The sequence below is a fragment of the Eschrichtius robustus genome, chromosome 20 (genome assembly GCF_028021215.1).
Source record: "Eschrichtius robustus isolate mEscRob2 chromosome 20, mEscRob2.pri, whole genome shotgun sequence".
NCBI classification, from domain to species: Eukaryota; Metazoa; Chordata; class Mammalia; order Artiodactyla; family Eschrichtiidae; genus Eschrichtius; species Eschrichtius robustus.
Window position 1 is genome coordinate 44,981,613 of NC_090843.1, and position 27,418 is coordinate 45,009,030.

Here is a 27,418-nt window from a genome sequence, read left to right on the forward strand (position 1 = left end):
TGTTTCTCATTAATGTAACAACCATCCTAATCTGGCAAACAGGAAAAATGTTGTATAAAAGGATGTGATATTAAAGTGTGTGTTCTTTTAATTCTTAACTTTTTTTTTTAGTTCTATCAAGAAGCCTATGTAAATTTAAACCCAATTTTAACTTTTATGTGCCCTTCCTCCTCCTCTGAAGAAGAAGGCAATTTGCTGTGATTGGTTAAATACTTACCACGCTAAAGAAAAGGACTAGATCACCCTCCCCACTAAGCTCCTGAATATCTCAGATATGAGAACACATACCCATTCCTCAACCTTAAGATTGAAAAATCAGCATAAAAAAGACTGGAATCTTATTAAGATTCGGAAGTACAAACATAAGTAGCTGTTTCAAAGATCTATGTAACCACATTTTCTATGTTGAAAGAAATTTCTCTAAAAGACAGTAAGATAGGGTGGAAAAAAAAAAAAAACCTGCAAAACTATTTCCGTATCCATAACAGGTGTGCCTTTCTTTACACAAAAGCATTCTTGAAAAACTGCGGAAATCAGATTCTGTTTTAAATGCCTTAAGGGAGCTATTTAGAAGGAACCCTGCAGTGAATCCTCTGGTAAAGCAAATAATCCTTTTGTAATGGGAATAATTTCTCCCAGTGCATCTAGTTTTTTTTTTAAGATCCCATTTTCATATATCTGCTTTTCTTCAAAGGGGGCCATAACTATCTAAATACAACTGTATATGCATATTGATTTTAACAGCAATCCTCTCAAGGGATGTTTAACCCTGAGGTTCCTTGCGATGGCGTTAGTGCTCTACTGTTCATATTTTTTAAAATCATTATAGTAAACCCAGAGATTTCCAAATGGGGATAAAAAAATATATTAGATACATTACTCCCCCTGCAGCCTTGTCCCCTGTGCCCCTGTGCAAACATCCCACACAAAAGAGTCAGGAAACAGCACAGAATTCTCTGAATTCTAGTGGCAATTAAGCCTGGCAGTCTGTACTATTTTCTTTCTCTAAGTTGCTCTTCCTAAGTCTGGCAGGTGGGAGGACAAGGATCTGGGTCATCTGGGACCAAGTGGGGAAGAGGGTCCCTCGGACGAGTTCTCATGACAGCCTCAGGCAGGCAGAAGCGTAGGTACAGTCTAACAAAATGCCTGCCAGGTCCCTCCAGCCTGCGGGAATTGTGACTCACTCCTTCCTGGGAAGAGGCAAGCCCAGATGCTTCTATAAATACAATCAGATTAACAGATCACACCAAAAGGACGACCCCTTCTCCTTCCCAGAAAATGTTGTCACTATTGCACTAAATTGCATCAAGCCAAAGAGCTTCTGAATCTGTGTGACGAGGTGGGTTTTAAGCTGCTGCTAACTTAAGGGAGGAGCCCATCATCTCTACCTTCATGATAGAAAGTCTTAACGTTGTTTCTCAGCAGCCTACCTACCAAGGAGCCAGTGCTTGGGGGCCTTGGTGCCAGGGAGGACACTGTGTACAACAGGGGAGAGGGCCAGAGGCCACTCCCCAGGCTATTAGGACTTCTTTCTTTCCCATGATCAACTTTCCAGGTAAGGACACTGCTTTCTGCCTCGAATAAGCAACCTGGGCCCTTTTCAGCTTACAGCATCTTGAAGAGGGCACAAGAGATAGAAAAGCACACACAGCGCAGAAACTTCGATCACCTCCGCCAGAAAAGCAGCTTAACCCTTGAGTCCCCGTAACTCAAGGAAGCATCCATTTCTTGTCATCCCGCTGGCTAAAGAGAAGGCTTGGGAGTGAGGCATTCCTGAGGATTTTCACAGACACATGTATCCTCCCCCGCAGCCACAATACTCCACCTACGCCCAGGGTGCCTCAGGCCGGGAGGCGTGCGGGGTGCGGGGTGCGGGCTAGGGCCGCACGGCCAAGCAGGGGCCAGCAGTGGTGCTCGCTGCTGCCCATGTCAGACCGTCACTCCCAGAACGCGCTCCGGCCACGTGGGCATGGCCAGTGCGCTGCATGGCAGGCTGCCCGGCTGTCTGGGAACAGGGCCACGACCGAGACGTGTGTCTGGAGCAGAATAAAGTTCCACCAAGCGGCTCCTTTGCCCAGGTGCTCTTTGCACTGAGGAGAGGGACGGCGGGGAGCTTACAGTGGCTTCACACTTGGGCCAGAGGGTTCTCTCTCTACCTAAATTGATTTGTCACTTCCCTCGGAACACAAGAGGAGGATAAGGATCCAGAAGAGGATCTCACGTCACAGCATCAAGAGGCCAGGCTGGGAAGGCTGTCCCGCTCTAAGGCCGCTGGTCCTGCTCTAAGGCCGCTCTCCCTGTCCTGGAGGTAAAAGGATATCAGAGAGACACAGGGAAGCCTTGGAGGGCTGCGCTCTGTTTCCAAAGAAGGAATTTAATTTCCTTAAGGCAACCAGAGTGGTAGGACATTTTCCTCTCTGCACTGACTCTCCCAAGCCCCGGTTCTGAGAACCCAGGGTCAGAACTGGTCCAGCAATGCAAGACTCTGGTTATTTGGTCTGACATCACATTTCTTGCTGGGGTAATTCTTCCCTTTACCTTTATCAGGGACCAATCTAGGTACTATTTTCATACTCTCTGTTATAATCACAGAACTGTAAACTAGTAATTCACCACCTCTACCCAAACTAACTATATAAAATGACAAAAGGCCATTTAAAAAACATAAGAATCCTGAAAGAGATGACGTTAGCTGTTCAGAAGTTAAATATTACTCATTATCCTTAGAGAGTATTTTGAGCACAGTCAATCACCATGCACTGGTTTGTCTAAGTGACCTGATGGAACGCTCCCCCGTGCAGAGGCCCATTTGGGAAGAGACTGGGAACACAGGGTGACATCTACTCCTCAGGCGTCCTCCTATGTCAGATTCCTCTCCGTGGAGTTGGCTTCAGATCACAAAGGGAAAGCACTCTTGTTTAAAGAACTCGTTTAGGGACTTCCCTGGTGGTGCAGTGATTAAGAATCCACCTGCCAATGCAGGGGACACGGATTCGAGCCCTGGACCGGGAAGATCCCACAGGCCGCGGAGCAACTAAGACCGTGCGCCACAACTACTGAGCCTGAGTTCTAGAGCCGGCAAGCCACAACTACTGAGCCCACGTGCCACAACTACTGAAGCCCACGCGCCTAGAGCCCGTGCTCCGCAACAAGAGAAGCCACCTCAATGAGAAGCCCGCACACCACAAGGAACAGTAGGCCTCACTCACCGCAACTAGAGAAAGCCCGCGCGCAGCAACAAAGACCCAAAGCAGCCAAAAATAAATAAATAAATAAATAAATAAATTTATAAAAACAGAACTCCTGTTTACTTTTGATCAGGCTTAGTATTCAGCTGAGGTAAAAATCTGAGGAAATCCTGAGAAAAGTAGCACACAGGGAACCAGAATTCCCTTCTGGGCACTAGCGTACATTTACTTTGTACCTTGGACGACTTATTTAACTCTTCCTTCTGCCTCGATCTCCCAATCTGGAAACTGAGGTCATTTTTACCCACTTTGTGAAAAAGCGTTTTGGCAGTCTGCTTCTAGGCACTGAGAAAGGAGCCAAAAGCCAATGTGAAACCAAAAGGAGCCAGGTTCACAAATGTTTCTTCTGTTACATCCCCACTGATCTCTTCTGTCACGAACACACCTGGACGTCTATGGTCTCCCTGACTGACTGAGAATACCTGAGACAAGACTGCTTCTTCTGCTTCTTTCGTATTTCCTTCCCTATACCACTCGCTCCCAAAGGGGGGCCTAAGCCACAGAAAATGCTCGATTACAAACATGGCATCTGCTTCTTCCACTGATTAGGATGGAAAGGAAATGATGCCAATCGCCATGTTTGAAAAATACTTCGCAGATTCAAAGACAGAGCACATTCATCTGATCCTCACACGGGCTAGGTGGGAGCGTTACCCCCCACTCTGTAGATGAAGAAGCTGATGTTTGGAGAAGTTAAACAACTTACCTGCAAGCAACATACCCAGGACCTGTACGTAGTTATTTTTACTCCAGCTCCCCTGCTCATGCCCCAAGCTGCCCTGGGCCAGCGCCTGCTTCACATTTAGCCGACTAAGGATTCTTCCTCTAGTGCCATTTTGGTCAAGGTTAAATAAATACGGTTTTCTTCAATGTGGATAGGAAATTGATAATGAGATGATTTGTAACAAATGATTAAACGGCCATCCCTTGGGAATCTCCTCCCTTTCCCCTTTCCGTGTTTCAAAAGTTAAAAGATGCTGGGTGAACGTGGGAGCGATATCACTTTCCTTCAAGAGAAAGAAGCTTCAGCCCCCCACCCCTCACCATCCAGTCATTCTGCAAACCGATGTTAGAGAGGATCTCCCTTCCTACCATCCAGTTACTCTGAAGGGATGATGACAGCCATTGGGGGGTTAAAAAGAGGCAGTGAACCCCCAGGTAATGAGCAGGAATTCAGCAGGCAGTGTAAGATAAATGGAGCTCTCTCTCTGCTGGAGTCAGCATGAACTGCGGCCCTGCGGCTTGTTTGTGGCAAATGGAGTGCGCGAAATATCAAAGGGCAGTGATCCAGAAGGAGACCGACTTTGACAAATTTTAAATTGGCCAGAAAGAAAATCAGGAAAAAAGAAAAAAAGGAAGAAAAAGAAGAAAAAAAAGAAAATTATGCAATTCGCTGTGTCCTGCAATTGTGGCGTTGCTGCCTTCGTGCAGAATTAGTGGTAAAAACGGCGATGGCGGCGATCGCTGGATGCTGGGAGCAATTATGAGCCATCTAAGTGAGATGCTTATCAGTGGCTGAAGCTTTTAGAGCTCTCTCTGTGTACAGTTGTGAGTAACTTGCTCTTGAGCTGCAGTTGCTTTAATTAAAGTGTATGGGGTTGGTCAGAAGTAATTATCCTATTTGGAGAAGAAAGAGGAAAAAAAAAACCACCTCAACAATTCTGGGTGGCAATAGATCTTAGAAACAACTTTGCCAATTTCCTGTTGTATGTGTGCATTTCCTATAAAAGGATCAGGCTGCGGTGGGGTAGAGTCATTGGTGGCTGTTTCCTAATGGCAAACAATGGGACACAGACAGGGTTTACGGTAACCCGAGTCGCTGTGTATGGCAAGCAACACTGTGCACGGCTCAGGGCCCTGATGCCAGGACGTGCGGTCTCTAGGGTGAGGGCAGGCAAACTCAGAAGTTTCTGTGTCTCTGGATGGTGAGGATGTAAAGAGTTCACAAATGGTACTTTATTAATTAACTTACTATTTGGAACATAAATGAGCTAGCATCTCTTTTTTTATGTCTTCCATTCACTGAGTTTCACTACCTTTTAAAGACAATCTCCCTGTTGTCTTTAAAAAACAAAAACAAACCAAACCAACAAACAAAAGACCCTTAAGCCATTATCTTTACTAACATAGCAAAGGGCTCAATGGGAGACCTGGGCAGAAAATCAGTGTTTTAAGAGACTCTGAAACTCATTCAGACTCTGGACTTGACACAGGGCTCCCACAGTTTAGTCCAATGTTCAGATTGCAAGCGCCTTCCAAAAGCTCCAGAAACAAACAAGCGACACAGTAACGGCTGGAAGCATGGAGTGCAAATGCTCCCAGGGATTCTGCTGCTCGGCCTCTGTTTTAAGTGCACAGTGTACAATCTTTACTTCCATTTCTCCAGCTCAGGATGGCCCCGGGATGCCGCCTGGGTAGGCCTCTGGCTTTTCCATACTGTGACACTGACTCTTCAGAAACAAGGCAGGCTCGTCCAGAGAGACAAGCAGAAACAGGATACTTAAGCCTAGCACGTTCTCTGCCTGATCAGCCTGCCCCCAACAGCAACTTCCAGCTAATCATTCTTTACAAGGACATCCACAAGCCTAGAAAGATGGGCTGTTTGAACTACAAGGAAATATCAGAAGAAAAAATCGGGTGACTTTTGCTTTTTTAAGGGCCCACTTTCTCTCCTATTACACACACTATTTCATTCTACTAGGGTTCTTACCATAGAGAGGACAGTAAATAAAGATGATCATGAATTTGATCAAATGCTTCAGTGCCTCCTCCCCTGGCCTATGAATGCACTCATTACAAATCAGCTGAACGGCTCATTGATTTGCCAGGAGGACAAGCAGACATACCCAATCGCTCAGCCAAGTGGATGTAGACGGGGTCCACCCGACGCATGGTTTTCACCAGATCCTTTCTGCGGAATTTGATTTCTACTGTCCCTTCTGGCTCCAGAACTGATCCCCTGGATCACAGAGAAAGGAAAGGAAACAAAACAAAACAGAAATAGAGGCACTTTAACGGAAGGAGACAACAGAATGAGGCCAGTTACAATCTGTGGACCAGGAAATAGCTTCATTATGGTTTTGCCCACCCACGGTTCACAGAGGGAACCCCAGGGAGAGAAGCAGGCACCAGAGAAGAATCTAAGTGGGGTATGAGAAAGGCCTGGCAAAAAGCAATTAAAATAATTCTTATTATGACATCAGTCTACTTCCATCTCAAAAGGAGAGGAATACAGATTCCACCACCTACAGCTGATAAGGGTAACAGGAATCACATTTTTTCAGAAAAAAAAAAAAAAAAAAGAAAAAGTTGATGTAGCTGCAGAGGAACAGTCTCCATCACTCAGGCCATGCAGTGAGGGGGTGGAGGGGTGCTGACTGGTCCTACACACGGACGGCACCCTGCTGCTATGGAAATGACACAGGTTTCAGGGTCACTTCTAGTGCATACTAATGATGTTCTATTACCAGGAACTTGACCCTAAACACCTTTTTTTAAAAAAAAACTTTCTACATTAAAAAAAAAAAAAAAATTACAGCTAATGCTTACTCTGTGCATGGCACTGTTCTAAGGTCAATGTAAAAATCTTTATGACTATCCCATGCCCAGTCTATATCCACTATGAGGTAAGGTACTATTATCCCCATTTCACAGAGGAGGAAACTAAGGTACGGGATGTTAGGAGACTTGTCCAGGGCTAACAAGTGACAGAGCTGGATTTAAAGCCATACAGTCTTGTTCTAAAGTCTGCAGAGGAACTGTCTCCCATTTGATATCAGATCAGGAGTTAAGTTAGCATTTAAAAGTAAGCCCCTAAGTATAGAACGCTAGCCTAGTGATTTAACAATAAAGCCACTGGACTCTCTTAAGCAGTTTTTGAAATAAGAGGCTGAAATTTTTGGGAAAAGAGAGACATAGGTGCTCTAATAAAATGATTGGATGTAGGAACTGGCATGGAAAATGTCAAGGAGATATGATGTGAGATTTACAAAAGGGTTGAAAGCAGATTATGAAAGGAAGCTGGATTTGATCTGTTTTACTTAAGTGTTGCAGGTGCCAATGCCTAACAGAAGCTTGGGATTTTCTCTTGCAGTTCTCTTTGTGCTGCAAACACTGTGTTCTCCAAGCCTCCCCAAATGCCAGAGTGAGGCACTGCGCTGGGGGGGAGAAGCTCTGGTTGGAACCACAGAATGCAGGTGCCGTGGTGCACCTCGATGGCCACCCAGGTCGTTCCACAGACAAGGAGAAGCAACCCAGGGAGAGCGAGGACCGCTCCAGGTTCCTCACTAGTCAGCGGCAGGGCCTGAGGAAGCCCCCAGAACTCCAGACTAACAACTCAGTCCTTCCGCTCCACCTCGCTTTAAGCTCCCTCTGCCACATACCTAAGAAAGAGATGATGAATAGCTATATCTGAACAACATACAGGAGAGGGTCTCTCAGAGTTTGGGCGTGCCTGGATAAAGGACTTCATGGTAAAAGAATCTGGGGTGGGGATCACACTGGGAAAGCCTGACTCCAGCCTGGTTCCCTTCTCATGCTGGCGGGTGCTTTCTAGAAAGCCTATTTTTCTGACCTTGGAGCCCTCTGGGGGATACACAGATTCAAATAAAGGTCCCTTGGTTATAATGCTCTCCAGGAGGAAACCAACAGCTAGAGGATCCCCCAGAGGCAGCGAGTGGAAACGAGGAAGGAGCGCTACCTGCTTTCTCGGTCAGCATACATCTCCATGTGCCGCGGGTTGATGGTGGGGTCAATCACGACCCAGGAGCCACCCCGGAGCTCGGCCTGTGGAGGAATGTAAACCATCACAGGCTGCGAGCACTCCCGTAAGCCATCCACGATGTAAGCGCCAAACTTCAGCACTTGGTCGTACATATCTGTGGAGAATGAGACAAATTAGAAACCATGAAGCAGTGCTTCCGAACACTGTTCACATCATGACACACAGAGAAATAAGGCTGCTCATGGCCAGAGATGACAGGTCTGGAGGTGCAGCTGCCCCAGGTCCCGTTTGGCCACCCTGAAGACTAAAGCAATTGGTGTCTCCATCTGTATTCTATTTAAGACTACAGGGGATCTTCAAAAGCATGACAGAAGTGCACTGCCTTTCACCAGATTCAGGGTGCAGGCCCTATGGACTGCATATCCATTTTACATCCTCCCTGAATTTCTGTACTCAGGTTTCACCACATTAATTCACACTCGCTCTACAAATGTTGAGTATTTTTCATGTCAATATGTGATCTCTCTCACTACATTAAGTTTTCTGAAGGAACTATTCAAGCTCTTTTCAATTCTTCTCATGATACTTAGCATATGATAAGCCCTTAAAATGCACAGCTAATGGAAATGCATCCTTCAAAAATTTTATCTTCAAAAACTGCATCTTTCATCTTTGCATCCCCAGGGTCCTGTCCAGTGCCTAGAACATAGTTAGTGCTCAGTAAGTGTCTGCTGAATAAATGAGTGAGCACACGCATGCTTTGTAAAGAACACAGCGAGAAAGAAAAAATTAATTCTTTATCAGTTGCATTTTATCAGGGTACCAATGAGAAAAAAATTTAAGTGCATATGTATTTATTGGAACTATCACACAGCCACATAAAAAGAGGAGCCACCTCTTTCTTCTGATAAAGAGTACGCTTTGTAATCCCCCCAAGGTCAGGAGCAGCCTGAAGAAAAGGGACCCTTGGTGCATAAATAGAGTCAGTCCTTGGAAAGCAGGATCAGTTATTTATTTCCCAATAATTTATGACTTCTTCCCATTTCCTAGCTCACTGAAGTCTAAACACTGCTGAAGTTTTAGGTTTATGATTCCAGATGTTTAATGAGTATTGCAGTGGAACCACAATGGATCCTTTTGAAACACCAAATAACAGGTTCAACTGAGTTCAAACTTTCCTAACAAAGAGAGGATCTCAATTTGGAATAAATCAACCTGGAAACCCAAAGCAAAGAAGCATTTTTCAGGACCTTAAGAGCAAACCAAATAGAAATTGCTTTCACTGCAGTTACTGGCAAATTAAACCTCTACCTTCTCCAAAGTAAAAATGGCTCTCTCTATAGAAACCATGGGTGAGCGCAGTTCTCTGCAAGGCCTATGCCTTTCTCCATTGCTCCAACCTGGCTGGCTGGTCTGTGAAGGAATTCCAAAAACTCAGAAGTTGCCCCAGGAAAAACTCCCTACTCTATGTAGAATGTCAATGGTCACACACTCTGTATATACGATCAGAACAAAGACATTTATTCCTTTGGGAGGAAAGCAAAGACCAAAAAAATTTACTGCTAATTACACAACTGCTGTATGAAGAGCAGGGAATAAAGGACTTTAAGCGCTTTACGCTAATTCCGTGGTTATGAAAATAATTGCTCAGTTCAAATTATTTTAACTAAATTAATTCTTTAGTGGATATTTCAACCAGTGCGACATAATAAAATAATTGTGTAATTAGCAGTACATTTTTCAGTGCTGCCAAGAGTACAGTCTCAGAATGAGTAACAGGAAGGAGTGGCTCTCAACCGTATCATGTGCGGAGAAGAAATGGGAGGCGGAGATAAAAGGAGAAAGGGAAACAACAGCAAATGGCACCCAAAAAGTCATTCTATGTGGAAAAAAAAGTAAGTTAAGAGGTAAATGACAGCGTTTGCAGCCTCTTCACTCACTTCTGTTTGTTAAAGACATGTCTACATCAAAATCCAGCTCTGTACTATGATGAACAGACCCAGCTCCCAAAAAAGGAGAGGACTTTATTCAAAATGTACTTCCATGTATTTAGTTAAAACAAAACAAAACAAAACAAAACTTGATCTCATAGTATAAGCAAATTGTTTGGGATAAAGTTGAGTATGTGTGCATTTTATTTTTGTGAAATGGACTTTGGTCCCTCTTTTCATCTTCATGGCTAGCTAACTGTATACGAGGGAGCATGATTACATACACACACACACACATACACACACACACATAAATCATTTAATCATCAGAAAACTCTTCTTTTTCTCATACCCAAGTGACAGGTGAGTAAACTGAGGCTTAAGTGAGTAAGTGGCAGAGTTGAGACTTTGAACCCAGATCTTTTTGTCTCTTAAGTCCACATTCTGCTACTTCGTTCTTAACCCATCCCTCTTAAGGCGAGGAAAGAGCATGAGGCTGAAGTAATCTGCTTTCCAGCATCTGATACAAGGGCTCAGTAAAATAAAAGCCAGAAAAGAGACTTGAATAAATGAGTATTTCTAAATTTTGCCTGGATTTCTGGTATGTTCAGAGATATCAGAACTTGTACTAGCAGCTCTGTGAAGGGCATGGATCCGACTGCCAAACAATTATCTTCAGGCCCCAAGACTGTGAGTAGAAAAGGGGCATCAAGCTTCATTGAAGCTGACAAGCTTGGGACTTGAAAACAATGCCTCCATCTAACCTGGAACATCAACATCCCACTATCCGAATCATCAAAACACTCCAAAAGCAACAAAGGCTATTAAAATATAAACAAACACACAAATTCTACAATCAACATGCTTGTACTGATTCACAGCTGCCCCAGACCACACATTCCTGAAAGGCAGGTTGAAGCGCTTGGCAACAATCTGACACACATTTGTTTGAAATCCCTTCATATTTAAGAGACAGAGCAAAAGCATAGCCAAGAGCAGCAGGGGAAGGGGGATCCCCAAGGGTTTAGGCTAGACATCAGTCTAGGGAACTGTAAAGCTATGCATATGCTGACTGTCAATTCTCAGGCCCTGAGAAACGCAATGGGAATGGAAAACACTGAAAGGTTCTTCCTCGGAGAGGGGGGAGCCTGCAGCTTTCTAAGCATTCTGAGCAAAGCACATCTGCAGGAACGGTGAGCACATAGCCTTTCCAGCCTGTTCTTAGCACCCAGGCGCCAACCCTGCCTGGAGCCTTCATTGTTACACAACACGGATACACCACAGCAGCCGCATGTACCAAACAAGGGAGCAGGGCGGTAGGGTGTTTCCACAGTGCTCCGCTCTCTCAAAACTGGAACAGATCTTATTGGCTTGAGGCGAGATTATCTGTTAGAAGCTGAAGGTAAACATCAGGCATACACAAGCTGCATACACATAATGTCTCTCATGAGTTCATTATGGCCGGCTGACACTGTATTTCAACATCCAAGTAATCAGAGACTTTATAATAGACTTTCATTCCAGTTAAAGTTTTCAATAGATGTTTTTTATTGTTATTTATAACCTGTCCCAGGAAAAAATAATAAGTATAGCATGAAAAGCCAACTGAGAGTGACCCTGTAGCACCAGCAGTGAGGCAGCTTAATATCACTGGGATTTGCATCCTATCAAGCTATTCATGCTGAGGCTGGGACCCTGGTGCTAATTTCTAGTAAATTTCACGCTTGATGTCTCCCTGTTGTGGGTCATTGCCGGTTCGTCTAAATAAACTGCTTCCAAATGGCTCTTCCATCTAAATATTCAGCCAGTTTTTATAATTTAATTTTGCATTATGCTGAATAGCCTTCCGGCCAGATACAGCTCATTGGAAAAAAAGCACCAATACCATCTTGACATGCTTTTATTTATTTATTTATATTTTTACTGCTTGAATTAGACCTCCTAGGCCGACTAGTAAAGAGGTTTTTTTTCCCCCCTCCACTAATGTCAATTTTCAGCATAGCAAGAGCTGTCTCTAATCTTTTCCTACTCATTACACACAATTTTGGAGTCATTTTACCCACAGTGCAGTCGGCTCCTGGCTGTGTGTTTGTGTGCACTCAGGGATGGCATAATTGTTTATTTTCCCTCCCTGCATAATCCCCAGCCAGTATTGAAACCAAAACTGCAAACATCTCCCCAAGGGATATGGAATGACTCTCAGCTTTGGTCCCTTTACATGAGATAATACATAGAAAACATCCTGGCCTGCATGTAAATATGAAAGGGGGGTGTTCCTCCCCTCCTACTTTCACACTGATCCCCATCTTCCCCAAAGCTTATTTGTCTTAAGTGATGTGTAAACGGATGCAGCAGCACCAAAATTCAGAAAACAGAGCTGGTCCTGCTCCACATCAGGCCAATAACTCATTTTTGATTAGGGACGGGGGGTGGGAGTGGGGTGGGGATGGGGAGTTACTATTTAATGGGTATAGACTTTATGTCGAGGATGATGAAAAAGTTTTGGGTACAGACAGTAGTGATGGTTACACAACACTGTGAATGTATTTAATGCTGATGAACTGTACACTTACAAATGGTTAATAGGATAAATATTATGTTTATGTATATTTGACAATTAAAAACCCGTAACTCATTTCTGAGCTCTTGCAGTTTCCTGTCACAATAACCCCAAAGCAGAGGGGCGGTAGGTGGATAATTACTTTCTCAGGAACCTAGATATTCTATTCTTGGGATATTCTAGTAGATCTGGTTCTGGCCCTAGGCTCTAAATTGTGCTACAGGAAGTAAGACAGATCTGTGTTCTCATTTTTTAGCTAAATGATCTTGGGAAATTTACTTAACCTAAGTCTCAATTTATGCAAATTGTGGATAAAAATATAACTTACCCCTTAGAGGTGCTTGTTGTGATGATTATGTAAGATAATGCACGTAAAATGGTTAGTGCAGTTTCTGGTGAAAAGAGCTCAATGAATCTTAATTGTTGATGCTCTTACGGTTATAGGGCAGGCAGCCAATCTGGGCCTGAGCCAAAATATGTCACAGAATTAAAGCTTCCCCTACAAGCGGCACATCGCAAACTTTTAGCTCTAACTTCGTTAGGACAAAATAGCCAGGCTGACGTCTCCTAAGTATGTCAGGATGAGTGAATTCTCAATGGCTCCCCAGAAGAGAGGTAACTAAGGAGTAATAGCATTGTATTCTCTCCCAAGTCTTAATGTAAATCTTACAGCCAGGGAATTTGGGATCAAGTGAAATCTGATGCTAAATGAATCTCATATACATAAATGAAAGGGATTTCAGCCACCGGCCCCCCCCCCCACCCCATATAGTATCATCCTCCTTTGAACACTGTGGTATTTTGTTTATACTTTATACATTATGGGTTTAACTTTCTGCACAAGACATTCTTCTTGACTCCTTCAGGCTTCAAGACTCTTTTCTGACTTACTTTTGTTTTCTGTGAAGTAGCTAGCTAGCATAGCTCCTTGCACATAGGAACTCAATAAAAATGTGTAGGATTGATCTGTTTAACCTATACTCTCAATATCTCATGGTATTTCCACTGATTTATTATCTTGGTCAAAAAGTAATTCACCTGGAATAGCTTAGGAAAGTATGCAAACACTAATTTGCATGTACAGTCCACGTCTCCCCAAAGAAAGTGCAAAATGTGGTAGTTCTCCAGTAAATATAGACAAAGGGGACCTTTTCAACTAAAACAAAAAAACAAAAAAAAATCGCCCTACTCATCTACATTTGGGCAGGGAGGCTGGCCATACAGGCAGGGGTTTTCTTAGCCAGGTAAGGGAAAGTTGTTGGCATAAGGCTCTAACCTCTCACAGTTGATAACCTATAAAAGGGTAACTTCCCCAGGCTTTTCCTCCCTCAAAGCTAGAGATGCTCCTGCCCCAAGCTACTTCTGGGTGCCTTATTGAGAGTTCATTCTTTCACATTTTACATGTCCTACCTCTGATCACTCTTTTCACTCCAGCAGTATCAACTCCTCCCTCCGTCTATTCCCCTAATCCATTCTAGAGTTTTCCCTGAGGAATAAAGTTGACACTTATCAGCACACTCATCCCCTCCCGGCATGTGGTCTCTGGCCTCTGCATGGCCACGAATCTCTGGCCATTGGAGAGAAAGCTTCACGACTCTTGAGAGGTAGTGTGTGTTTCCCTGAACCATTCACACGGAGGATTCTCAGTAACTGGCAGTTCTGGCACAGAGCAGAGCCTTTATAATAATGGTCTAATATGCTGGAGCCACAGGCCCAGGGCTGTTGTTGGATAATAATAAAACATATCACAAACTGCCACAAAGGGAAAGCCTCCGGTATAGAATTTGTTCGTTTTCTTCTGGTGACGGCTAATTTCGGTATCTATCTTGGTCATCATAGAGCATTAAGGACGAACACTAACAAAGAGTATGCCCAGAAAAGAGGGACAGAGACTAGCACAATTGTGTCTCCCCAGGACCATCAGAATAGTCCATCACTAACCTGTGAAAGCTAAATCAGCAGTCCACCTAGATAACGCCTAGATAGCTCTGAAATTGTGTATGGAATTGTAAAAATCGAATTTTCCCATTCAAGTTACAACTCAGAAGATATCTCAGAGGGAGCATAATCGCCCAAAAACCTAGGCTGATGTGTTATCAGGACACTCATATAAACCCAATATAAACCCTTCCTCCCCCCGCTGCCGTGTTCAAGGGAATCGGTGACGCCCCTCCAGCCCAGGGCCAGGCCAATCACCTTTCATCCCACCAGAGAAGCCCCTCCAGTTGGCAAAGACCATCAGAGGCAGCCCTTCACGGTTGAAGTCCTTGATAGCCTGATAGGTCTTAAACGCAGAATCTGGGAACCAAACCTGGCCAGCCTGCTGGATTATCTATTAGGAAAAGCCAAAGAAGAAGACACAATTAACAACACAGTTTGAAGGGGAATCTCTCCAGGGAGAATAAAGTTTTACTGTTAAAAGCTCAAAATCAAACCAAACCAAAGTTGTTGTTCATCAAGAAGATCATCCTTGAAATAAAAAAGAAGAAAGGATCCTGGCTCTTTGACTTTGTTAAATACTCCTCTTCCTAAGTCTTGATTCCACCACCCACCCCTCCTTAGTCCGAAGGGGGAAACCTTACTGCTTCCAAGGGAAGGATGCAGCCTGAGGCATCCTCCTTCTAGGCTTCCCAGGGCAACTTTAAGTGACTTGACCACACAGCTCCAAGCAAGCCCCCTGGTCAGGGTCTCCACGTGCTCTCACCTCTGCGCCTGGTACAGATTCCCTGTACTGTGCTTAGTGAGCGGCGCTTGAGGTAGCCCTGCTGCATAAGCTCCTCTCGTCTCCCCAACCCCTTGTCAGGCTGTGAAGACTTAATCCACCCTTTTGACAAGGATGGGACTTCCCTGGTGGTGCAGTGGTTAAGAATCCGCCTGCCAGTGCAGGGGACACAGGTTCAAGCCCTAGTCTGGGAAGATCCCACATGCCGCGGAGCAACTAAGCCCGTGCGCCACAACTACTGAGCCTGCGCTCTAGAGCCTGCGAGCCACAACTGCTGGAGCCAGCGCACCACAATTACTGAAGCCCATGCGCCTAGAGCCCGTGCTCCGCAACAAGAGAAGCCACCGCAAGGAGAAGCCTGCGCACCACAACTAGAGAAAAGCCCGCGCGCAGCAACGAAGACCCAACGCAGCCAAAAAGAAAAAAAGAAAAAAAAAAGGATGGGCCGTGGCTTTCACATTTGGTGTCGGGGCAGACTTCCTTATTAATTCCAGTAGGAGCTCTTCCACGAGTGCTTGGAGAACCAGGACCAATGGGCCCTCAGCATCGTCTCAGCTGCCTTTCTAGAAGACCACATACCCAACAAAAGAAGACTGTATTCTAACAACAACAAGACCACTGTAAAGGCCCATTTAATTTTTCAGGCAGCATTTAGCTTGCGGTCCATTTCGAGTCATCTTAAAAGTGAGCTCGGGATGGTCTGAAATCATTCAAGGCTGCTGACTGCCCTTTCCTCTAAATTTGGTGGTTTGCAATGCTCCCAACATATCCACGGCTCTGCAGAGGTGGAAACACAGCTCCAAGCATGGGCGCTCAGGGTACTTGAGGTGACCTACCTTGGCTTCAGAATCCAGGTTTGCAGGATCAGCTGGGATACTTAGTTCCACGGTTCGGGTTTCCACGGCAACTACTCCCACGGGTATTCCTCCTAGCCTGATAAAAAATGAGCCACGTAAGAACCCAATGTATGTCTTCGTTACAGCTAGTCATTTATTTTCCAATCCTACATCAAAACATTGATGGAGGGGGATGTGTAAACAAATATAGAGTCGGGGGAAATCTGACTTTTCTGGGGGTAAAATGTTACTCTACAGATTTGGTAAAAATGGTAAATTTGGTAAATATGGAGGGAAACTGCATATTTACCAAATATGATTGGTAAATCGTAACTGGTAACTGATTCTGCCCTCAGAATCACTCCTATTCCCCACCACAGGATAAATTCAAACCAAGGGTTGTACCAGGGGAGCCTCTGCACTTAGACTCAACAGTCTAGTACGTGTATGAGATCTTGTACACACACAAACAAACACACACACACCATCGCTGTGGTTGCCAAGTGAAATTTCTCAGTTCACGCTACAGCGTGTCTTTGGTGAAGATGAAGGGGAACAGTCTGAAAGGCAGTAGGAGCCTGAAACTTCATTGCTGGAACAGACCTGTAGTTTTCTATGGAGTATTGATAACGTGGTTCCTGGTAAGATCTGAGGGTACAGTAGGTCCCACACATTGGGCGTGTGGATGGGGAGTGCGCAGGTGTGTTACGGGGATGGTGAAAAACATGTGCCAAGTGTAGCGAGGTGGTTGAACAAGCCCTTAACTTTCTCTTCCGTTGGAAAAGAGCAGTGGGACAGGGTTAAGCTTCAGAAGTCATCTTGGTTGAATGGGTGATCTATATTGGAAGGATATATTTAATCTCCAAGCTCTGTTAATTTAAAAAACTGTTCAGGAGCTCAAAGCCTCTGCATCTGTACTCCATGATACCCTCCCACACTTGGTCCTCATAAAGATTTCCTAGTAAAAATCAGGAGGAGAGCGAGAAAGTGAGTGTGAGCGAGCCTGCAAGGTACAGGGTGAGTCCTCACTCTGGAAAACGTGATTCAATCTTTACCTTCTCAGCCGCATTCCTTGGGGTTGGGGCTGGAACGGGTTATAGTCTCTCACTCCCCACAGCGTCTCCATAACAAACTTTTCCATGAAGGATGGTCTTTGGTTGTTACATTGGCTACTGGAAATGGATCCTTGTCATCACAAGAGGCCTGACAGGGGCCGGAGTGGGGACCCCCCACCCCCTTGTCACTTGCCTGCACTGAATCAGAATCAAAAGCCCTCTAGACAATCAGACAACGAGCAGAAGGTACACGGGAGGGTTTAGAAATATTTCTGTTCACAATGATTAACAATCCAACTGGAAACTTGTAATTGCAAAAGCCACCCTAAATCGGTAACTTATAACTTATATATTAGGGCCCATGTGACCTAATAAAGAACATCTTTATCCGAGTATTACAGTTATTTATTGAACTTGAAAACAGCTCAGAACAAACTTCTGTTTTCTATTATACTACGTATAAATTTTATCAGGCTAGCACATGGAGATGCTACATCTTGTTTTATAGTGTGTCCCTGGACAAGTTGCCATGGAATAATAAAAGACAATTTACAGCCAATAGCACACATATTCCAAACATACATACCAAAGATGAGTTTTGGCAGCTTACAGTAACAATCCCAGAAGAATACATTTATATTTATTTCTCGAAATGCCATTGCTTTTGAAAGAAGCTGGCTCCATTTGTGTTTTATATACTTGTGAGCATGTGTATGTGTTTGGAGTTAAGAAGCCCAGAACTCATCAGATGGAAAGAAAGAAAGAAGTCAGAGTGAGTGTCGCAATAAACAATGGCAGAGCTAACCACAGCCAAGCTTGACCGATCTTGCTCACAGAACAGTCCCTGTTCTTCCAATCGTAAGTGTAAAGCATTCTTCTCCTATTTCCCATGGGAGGATCTTAAAGACCTTAACAAAGGTCTGGCTTTCTGAGGCTTAAAATCGGTCATGTTTTTTAAGAACAGGAAAACTGAAGCAGAGTGGATAAGAGACACAGTCTCAAAAAAGTTGGTTCTACTGTCCTGTGAAGACTCTCTATAACAAACCAGTAGGTCCTGAGTGGGGGGCTCTCTCCCCAGTGGGAGTTCTGCCAGGCACAAAGAATAACCCTCACTGGGACTCGGAAGCCTGTGGTGTGGCAGAAGCCTGGGAGGCCAGAGAAGATGGGAGCTGGTCCCTGGGAGTCTCGGTCCAGGCAGACTCCAGGCTGAGTCTTACTCAGAGCCCCAGTGAAAGATCCTGCCTGGTGGGATTTGCCATCTGATGGCTCCTGGTCACTGGCAGCACAAGGTGTGCTGACCTGCTGGACGGAGAGCACCACAAAGCCTAGAATTATTTTCGAGGCTGGAATCTAAATCTCAACCCAGTGTGGCATGTTTGAGAATCTTGAGCAGGTGCCACTTTTCACCAGGATAAGGAAACCTGATTGCCCCTGAGAGGAAGGTGAGCTCCAGATGTGGGTCCCCGGGGCGGCGAGTCTCCGAGGTGCAGAGCCAGATTAAGATCAGCCTCGGCAGGTGCTCGTTACGGCGAGTCTGGCAGATTATTTCGTGCAGAGCTCGCTGTTGAGTGAAGCACTTCTTAGAGTGGGTATTAAAATTTAATAGAAACTTTAATTTCCCCCTTGAAAAATAGAGGTATCCCTGCAACCTATTCCAGCTTATTTTACCCACTCCTGTTTCAGGTAAATTTTTTTGCAATTCAAATCTGACGATAAGCCAGTACAGTGCATTTGTTACTTGAATAATCTCAATGCCATGAAGGAACTTCTTCCAGTTACACAGATCTTTTGGGTGGGTTACAGAGAGAAGTAGATGAGTCTGATTCACTGGCCATCTACTCCTGAAAGAAAATGGCCTTTGGGGGATAGAGTGGGGGTCACTGGTGAGCTATGGCTATTGTGGTTGGGCTGTACAGCCCCAGAGAGCTTTTCTTTCGGTATTATGAAAAGGAAATGTTGTCAAAACCAGACTTCAGATTAAATGCATCATTAGAGTGACACGCTAAATGACCACTGGGAACCAGTGCTCCAGTTATGCTGCCTTGGGCATGACTATAATCCAGTATTCTGAGGAAGTTTAGACAAAGAGAACATTATTGGAAAAAACCTATACAGCCCTTTCTTTTCTTGTTTTTAGTTGGGAGGAAAAAGAGCTTCCAAAACAAAAGAGCTCTTACCTGGCTCTGCCAACTGCCACAGTCTGTGCCCAGGGCTGCATGATCTCTGAGAAAGAGCCATAGTCAAAAAATCCACTCAACCACTGACCTTTCTGGGCTACAGAAGGGAAAGAAAGAAAACAGAAAATTAAAATGGTCAATTCATTCAAAATACACTGGAATTGGCAAATTGAAGGTTGGATTTGGGGGGTTATTTGTTTTTAAACGTATTGTAATAGATGGAAACATTAGGCAGCTGAATGTTCATCTGCCTTCAGACCTCATCTCCTATTTCATTTGCTAGTCTGAATAAAAAGAATCATTTATCAGCAAAAGCATCATTTATTGTTAAACCATGGGGTTCAGCTAGCAGAGAGAGTTTGCGTCTTTTAAATAAATAACCTGGCTTTTTTCAAAACACCACAAACATTTGTCAAAAGGCAGCCAAGTCATTAAAGATGTTTTCAAGATGTGTATTTCTATTTTAAAACTTAGCTTACAATTTTGCTTGATTCCAATGATTTTCTTTTAATGGAAAGCTGAAGACAGCCAAATGATAAGTATTAATGATCAGAGGAGGACCCAAATTTGAGGAAAAGAAAAGGGACTCAGCTTCTCTGCTAGAAAAGCAACAAGATACATCCGCTTTACTTACTGCTCACAAAGTATAATCTTACTACAAGAAAGGGCCATGCCTGTATACTCTTGATAGGTATCAAAAATACAATGGTTCAGATGAACACACTTAATGTCATTAACCTCCTTTGTGCATAGAATTTCCTTCACTGGCAAGACACATAAACTTTCAACATCTTAGTTTAAGAGAAACAACTTCTGGGCTTCCCTGGTGGCACAGTGGTTGAGAATCTGCCTGCCAATGCAGGGGACACGGGTTCGAGCCCTGGTCTGGGAAGATCCCACATGCCACGGAGCGACTAGGCCCGTGAGCCACAATTGCTGAGCCTGCGCGTCTGGAGCCTGTGCTCCGCAACAAGAGAGGCCGCGACAGTGAGAGGCCCGTGCACCGCGATGAAGAGTGGCCCCCGCTTGCCGCAACTAGAGAAAGCCCTCGCACAGAAACGAAGACCCAACACATAAATAAATAAATAAATAAATAAATAAATATTTTTAAAAAATTTTAAAAAAAGAGAAACAACTTCTGTTCCACAGGTATCCATGTTTGACCAAGGCCCCATAAAAGCTTCTGCAAATAACTGTTTCCTGGCTGCCCTCTCGGCTCATAGTTTCTCAGCAAGTCTTCTAATTTGAACACGGCCCTCCGCCCCCTAAAAACCCAAGCCCAAAACCAATTAAAAGTGGAGATCCGAGCAAGCTAACCTCTGCTGACTTAAACAGGATGGAGAGTGTTTTATCAAGACTCAACTTGTAATTACTGTGTTCTACATTCCTTGCCTCTATGGCCCCAGTGTAAAATGTGATCATCCATTTCAAAATTATCTCTCTATCATGAGCCCAAAGCCGATCGTTTAGATTCTGGTCTCGTGTTGGGCATCAGTTTGAAGAATATCATGGCACTATCTCCTCTAATAAATGACTTTAACTTTTCACCTAGAAGATATCTGCTTTAACTTATCACAGGGAATCATCTGCTTTCTTTAACGCTTCCACTAAATTAAAATCTGAAGTCACTCGATTTGGGAGCGAGTGTTAGCTGCACAAGAGACAGCAGGATGAATTACTAGGGAGTCGATGAAAAAATATTATCCAAAACCCAGAAAACTTAGTTTATCACAAATTCATTTTATTCTGTGGATCTCATTAATAATAGCCAGGATAATGCCCATCTACACACACACACACACACACACACACACACATCTGTTCACCCCATGAAAGAGGGCTCAAATTTTGATGAAGTTTCTATACCAAACTTCTAAGTGCATCAGGATATTGAAATTTTAACTTTATATGCTTGGATCATTTGATGGTTCTTACGTGAATAGTAATGACTTGGAACTACAGAATTCATTTCAAAATGGAAATTTTTTTCCTTTAAAACCCCTCCTGTCTTATATGTTGATTGACAGAGGGGAGTCATTAGTGGGCTATGGCCATTGCAGGTAGGCTTTACTGGGCCCCCTCAAAGAAGAGCAGGTCATGTTCAATTCAGATGTAGAACTTAGAAGCCAGCTAACATGGCACCCCATAATTCCCAGGAGAACACTCACTAAGTCTTGTTCTGAATTCTGCCAGAAAAAGTCCTGAATTTTAAGGCTGATAGGTATCTTAGGTTCATAGTTCTTATTATAAATCTTGGTATCAAAATGAGAGGTAGGGAAAAAGATTACTACGGTGATTTTTCTGGTGATGTAAGAAAAAGTATTTAGTTTTATTAAGATTAACAAGAAAAGGCATTGAAGACAACAGGTAACATTTTAAATTAAAGTCAGCCCTCCTCTGGTGATTTTTTTATACTATCTATAGTTAGGCTTCAGATTAAGCCCAACTCCTATGTATTAGCTGTTGAGACCTTGCCCAAATCACTTAACTTCTCTGAGCCTGTAAAATGGTCATCTCTTCTTATCTCTGAGAAGTAGTAAGTCCAAATAAGATAGTGTATATGGAAGTGCTTTACAGGCCCACCTGGCTTAGTGGGTGCCCACAAAGGTTTATTAAGTCTTCCTTATGAAGACTTCTTTCTCTTTCAACAAAATCACAATGACTCTTAAGTTTAAGGAATTATCTTCTGCATTCCATTCTTCTTTTAGATATAGCCCTTTTGGGAGGAAATAGTTGCAATAAACATGGAAAAAAGAACAAACACTTTCTCAAAAAGCCTAAAAAAAATAGATTCAAAATGTAGCAGGGGGATTTGGGGCTTCACAAAAGAACTTCCCGCTAAATAAGGCTTGTTAAAATCGCCAAATGGACAGACAAACAAGAAATGTACATTTGCCTTACGTGGAGTTACCTCTTTTTTTCCCTCTTTTTGTTTTTGTTTTTTTTTTTTTAATTAATTTATTTATTTATTTATTTATTTTTGGCTGTGTTGGGTCTTCGTTTCTGTGCGAGGGCTTTCTCTAGTTGCGGCGAGCGGGGGCCACTCTTCATCGCGGTGCGCGGGCCTCTCACTATCGCTGCCTCTCTTGTTGCGGAGCACAGGCTCCAGACGCGCAGGCTCAGCAACTGTGGCTCACGGGCCCAGCTGCTCCGTGGCATGTGGGATCTTCCCAGACCAGGGCTCGAACCCGTGTCCCCTGCATTGGCAGGCAGATTCTCAACCACTGCGCCACCAGGGAAGCCCCCTCTTTTTGTTTTTTAAGTTTGGTAAAATCAGCCCCAAGACAGAGGGATATATTAGATAAACATGGAGGGAGGGCTTGTTCTTACTCGACACGGTTATCACATTAAAAGCTCTGCACAGTCTCTTCATGAATAAATAATCTTACAAAGCAACCTTACATTAATAAATAAGGCACAGATCAATACTATTACCAAAATCATATGAGAAGAAGGGCGCATGCAGGGTGGGTGCCCAGCAACAGCTTGCTGGGAAGAGTGCAGTCACACTCTATAGTGAAGGGTCTCAAAGACCTTTTCCAAAACTTATCTGATCAATCTCTGTTTATAGAGACTAGATGGTCAAAGATTCTGGTCCTGTAATTCTATGACTTTATGGCTTATATTTAACTGTTTTAAAGTCTTTGCACCCATTAAATAATAAATGCTCTAATAACAGAAAAGAAATGTATTAATGACTCCAGTGCTTATGACTCAATGGCTGATTTCATTCATTTTTCATTTGTTCTCGAAGGATTTTCTACTTTTTTCTTCAGAGAGCTGTTTTTCAGATTTCCCTCATTTCCAGGTACTTCAGTGGCTCTGTTTTCTTTGTCATATACTATCGTGCAGGAATTGGTTAGTGATTGAAAGGAAGACTGGAAGTTTGAGGGCCAGGGTGCCACAGACCCTCAAATGTATACATACTTGGGTGGGGACGGCCTGCCAGCATCCATCGAGGATCATATGGAGCCTTTGTGGGAATAAACTCGATGACTCTATCTATAGGATCCTTGGAATTCAGGAGAGGAACTGAACTGTGTACACTCTAAAAGGGGAGTGGGGGGGGGGAAAGAGCACAGCGATCAGTGAACAACTCCAACTCAGCAACAATCGTTATGGACAAAGACAGCAGGGCCCACATATGGAGTCACACCCGTTAGTCCCAATCGTCAGCTAGAAGAACCCTGATCTCGAGCCAAGCCCTGAGGAACAGGTACAGCTCTCAAGTCTCATGTAGGAGCCTGGCAGAAAGTGGGGCATTCTGACTCCTGATTACAGTGTGCCCAGGCTCTCCGGGAAGCTCCCCAGAGGGATGGATACCTATTACAAAGGGGAAGACCCACAATGAGGAAGAAGCCTTAATAAGCTGGGATCTGAGCCCAGGTAGGACATGAAGGCTTCTGTGGCTGGAAATCATCAGAAAGGGAACTAACCAATGAAATCCAAAGGCATTTTAAAGGTAGGAGGCAAAAGATGGCTTTACGAAAAAAAAAAGAAATCAACGGCTTCCAGAGAACATATCGTAAAAAAATCCCTCTACCATAAAACAGTCGCACACGCAGAGGCAGTGAGCTCTGGTGAAAAGGCTGGGTGCTATGGGCTTCCTCGGTGCTGGAAGGAAGGTGGGAGGGCTTACCTTCGGCATGTAGGACAGCCAGTGCAGGACAGTGAACACCCCTTCAAAGTCATCACAGACAGTGCTGTGGGTCACCCCATTGTTGTGCATGATCTGGATGCCCCCGAGCTGGTTATTGGAGGTGTATACTTCCCTGCCGAGGACCTAGAGAAATAAACAAGAGAAAAGACATTCGTCCAGACAGAGAGAAAGGCAGTCTATTTCATAATTCCCACTAAAATGGATTCTTTTCTCCACAAGACAGAGAGTCCAGCCTCCGTGGGTTGTGCTGAGGGACTATCTGGACCTTTGTCCTAAAAAGAAAACTTGGAAAACACAAAAGGCTTTTAAACAATCACATATTCTGTTGCAATTTAAACACCAGCAAGCCTCTCTCTCTCTCTCTCTACTAGCTGCCACAGATGCGTGTGGCATACTTGACTCTGAGCTGAAATCATGGCAGTGGGTAAAGCTGGGACCCTGAGACACAGGCTACGTCATCGCCTGCAGGCCCGGCCGAGCTGCTGCCTGTAGGCACAGTAGAGGGAATGTGCCTGTCTTTTGACAAGCTCAAGTGATGAGTCTCAGTTAAACAGAAACACTGTGAGGTTTGGATGCCTCATTTTTTAAGGGTTAATTTTCCCCTTTACATTTGATTTTTAAAGCAAAATCCTGAAGCAACTCATGACACATACATGAATGAACCCTTGAGCCGACAGTCCTCTTTGTGTGCTGGGTGCAGGGTAGTGATTTATACCCAAACCTGCTTCTCCTGCGTCCTTCCCTCCCAAGGTTCCAGGGAATTCAGGGCCTCGATTCCCTGGTGTATCCGTCCCTGGAGGAGTTTAACCCTTGTGAGGTTGAAGGGCACCTGCAATTGGAAACCATAAAGTTTCCTTTAAAAAAGGAAAAAAAAAAAGGAAGAAAAAATATTCTTCGACTTGGAAATTGCAGGGTTTCTCTTCCCCTTGAAGACTGGTTAATGACTTCTTTCAGGGAGGGAGGTTTTCCGACCCAGCAGATGGACGCTGGGCAGCCTGCTCACTGACTATTGCAAACTGCTGAGTGCGTAGTCATTGCCAGTCATCTATGGTAGCCCTGGAGAGCTCTTAACGGTTGTAGAGTGCTTACTGTATTTTACCTTTTCTTTTCCCTTTCCTTCTTTAGAAAAATAACCACAACACAAAATTTCTTCCTTACTTTTATTCACTTCCAGTCTCTGGGGAGAAGCGAATAAATGAAAGACCAGCAAATTCTACCTGTATATTTCCATCCTGCCCCTTCCTGTTAGGAGCTGGTTCCCCTGCATGCTGGGCCAGCCCCAACATCGAGACCCGCCAAAGGCTGAGGAAGGTGGTGGCCAAAGCAATGACCTCCATGTGACCCAGCTGGCCTTGGTTCCATTTAACTTCAGCTAGGAAGGATGGAAGAGACTCTTCTGAAAGGAATATGGGAAGCAAAATGGCTCTCGGATTACTGCTTTCCTCGCAAAGGAAGCACAGAGAACAAGCCTTTGCAGGCAGCCCTGAGCTGAGTAACACACCAGCAGCTCCTTTGAAGGAGCCCCCAGAACCAGGGAGGCCGTATCTGACCACTGGGCTCCCCTCCGCCTCTCGGTCTGTCTTTCATCTCGGCCCAGGCGCTGCGGCTCTTTTCTCATTCTCCTGCTGTCTCTTTCCATTTGCCCTCTCCCTGACGGATACACTGATCTCTCGGTCACTCGGCTTTCTGCTCCACTGAGTCCATATTACTAATAACACCTCCGCCACGGCCAGTTTACCTCATGAAGGCAGGAGCACATCATTACAAAATAAACTCATAACTTTGACATTCTAGCAAATACTCGCCGTTTGTTATTTTTATGGCTTTAGTCTTTCTAACAGGCAGAGGGCATTACATACCTGTTTCATTTCTATCTTTAAATGTGTGCACACGCACACTCGCACATGCATCAGGAAACAAAACAGAACGAAAAACCAACCCCAAACAAATGTCCAAAGCAGTCAGATGATGGGGGACCCTGGCGGAGGCAGAAACCCTGTCACTCAGGGAGGCCACGCTCTGATCTGGCTCCGGTTTTATGGATGTCATAAACCTGATGGCCCACAACTGGTCCTTCTGGGACAGACGGCCTCTCTGCCAGAAGTCATTCAGTGGGATCAGCAGTATTTTTAATTATTAAAATAAAATTGGAAAGGGGGAAAAAAAAAGGAGACACTGTGCTGACCCTGAATATCTGATACCCACGATCTACGTCAGGAGCCCAGAACTCCTTACTGCCTAGAAGAGAGAGCTGGGGCTATTTTCTGCTCAGAAACGCTATTTTCTTTCCCATGAAACACTGTCTCTAATACTTGATAACGTCCAACCACATAGAACCTCACACCTCTCCAAAATCAGTAATGAACCCATCGAGGACAAATTTCAGAAAAAGGCACTGAAACAGACCAAGAGATGCTTAGCTGTTCAAATACACCTTCCTCGGATGTCTTTGCCCCTTCATTTCAAAGAGGAAGAGAGCCTCTAGAACTGGGCTACTCCTGGAGGCCCCCTCATCTCCCCATTCTACCCCATATTCTTACAAACTAACAGGAGACAGACATGGAAGGAGCAAGAGTTTAATAACTTGGCATGTTTTCCCTTCACAAGTGGAAACTCAGGCTCTGACGTGTTGGCATTGTTCTGAAAAGGCGGCAGTATTTATACATTTCTTCTCCTCTGGGTTCAGAAAGAAAACCAGCGCTTACCACAACCAGGAACATTACCCTGGGCTAAAGAAACGTTTGTCATGTAAGAGGATTCATTTAATTGGGGAATTAAAGATAAAAATTATAGGACAGACTAACAGAGTATCCGAAGAGCTCTCTCTGATCAGCCTTATCATATGAGGTAGGGGGTGAAGAGGGGAAGGACACACAAAAATGAAACCTGCTTCACTAACCACAAACAAATGCCAACAATCATAGCTACTTAACAATCGGTGAAGAGAAAGCAGGAGCCTCCAGTTCATCTTCAATGACCATATGTTTGGAGCATGCACCAGTAGAATGAGGGCACACACAATAGCTCCTGATTGATAGGGGTCATTGCTGACTCAAGTGGTTTTAATGATTTTAGAATACTTCACAACAAAAGCTCCAACTGCAAAAGCAGAACCTGGGCGAGGACAAAATCCATTCTGCCTAACTCTGAAATGGTCGCGCTGGAACAGTTACGCTCACCCTGATGAGCACTGAGGAAGGCAAAGTAAAGACCCCACATAGACAGAACCACTGTTTTATTTTTCAATCTACTGCCCTACCACTCTTCTACAGAAAAACCTGGGGTAAACAACCCTCATTAACATAATATTTTCATGAAGTGCGCAAGCTTCACCCATCAACTTTTTTCCAACTTGGACACATGCGTTCTTGTATAAGTCAAGTTGCTTGCCACGTTCCAGTTCCGAAATTATTCCTCTCACATTTTATACTGCATGATACAAACTTTTAGTTTATCTGCCCAACAAGCATCAATAACCACTTAAACATAGGAACCACTCAAACAGA

At 44.2% G+C, this 27,418-nt stretch overlaps 1 protein-coding gene across 6 annotated transcripts in view; it reads right to left on the reverse strand.

Moving 5' to 3' along the window:
• Nucleotides 1-27,418, reverse strand: part of ACACA (acetyl-CoA carboxylase alpha) — a 268,183-nt gene that overhangs the window by 18,315 nt on the left and 222,450 nt on the right. For all 6 annotated transcript variants that reach the window (XM_068529919.1, XM_068529921.1, XM_068529920.1 and 3 more), the window contains 7 exons: nucleotides 23,892-24,035; nucleotides 23,180-23,300; nucleotides 19,253-19,349; nucleotides 16,021-16,117; nucleotides 14,659-14,794; nucleotides 7,948-8,125; nucleotides 6,095-6,207 (listed from right to left, as the gene is read on the reverse strand). In XM_068529919.1, the coding sequence (XP_068386020.1) occupies nucleotides 6,095-6,207; nucleotides 7,948-8,125; nucleotides 14,659-14,794; nucleotides 16,021-16,117; nucleotides 19,253-19,349; nucleotides 23,180-23,300; nucleotides 23,892-24,035 (886 nt within the window). The remainder of the gene's footprint in view (nucleotides 1-6,094; nucleotides 6,208-7,947; nucleotides 8,126-14,658; nucleotides 14,795-16,020; nucleotides 16,118-19,252; nucleotides 19,350-23,179; nucleotides 23,301-23,891; nucleotides 24,036-27,418) is intronic.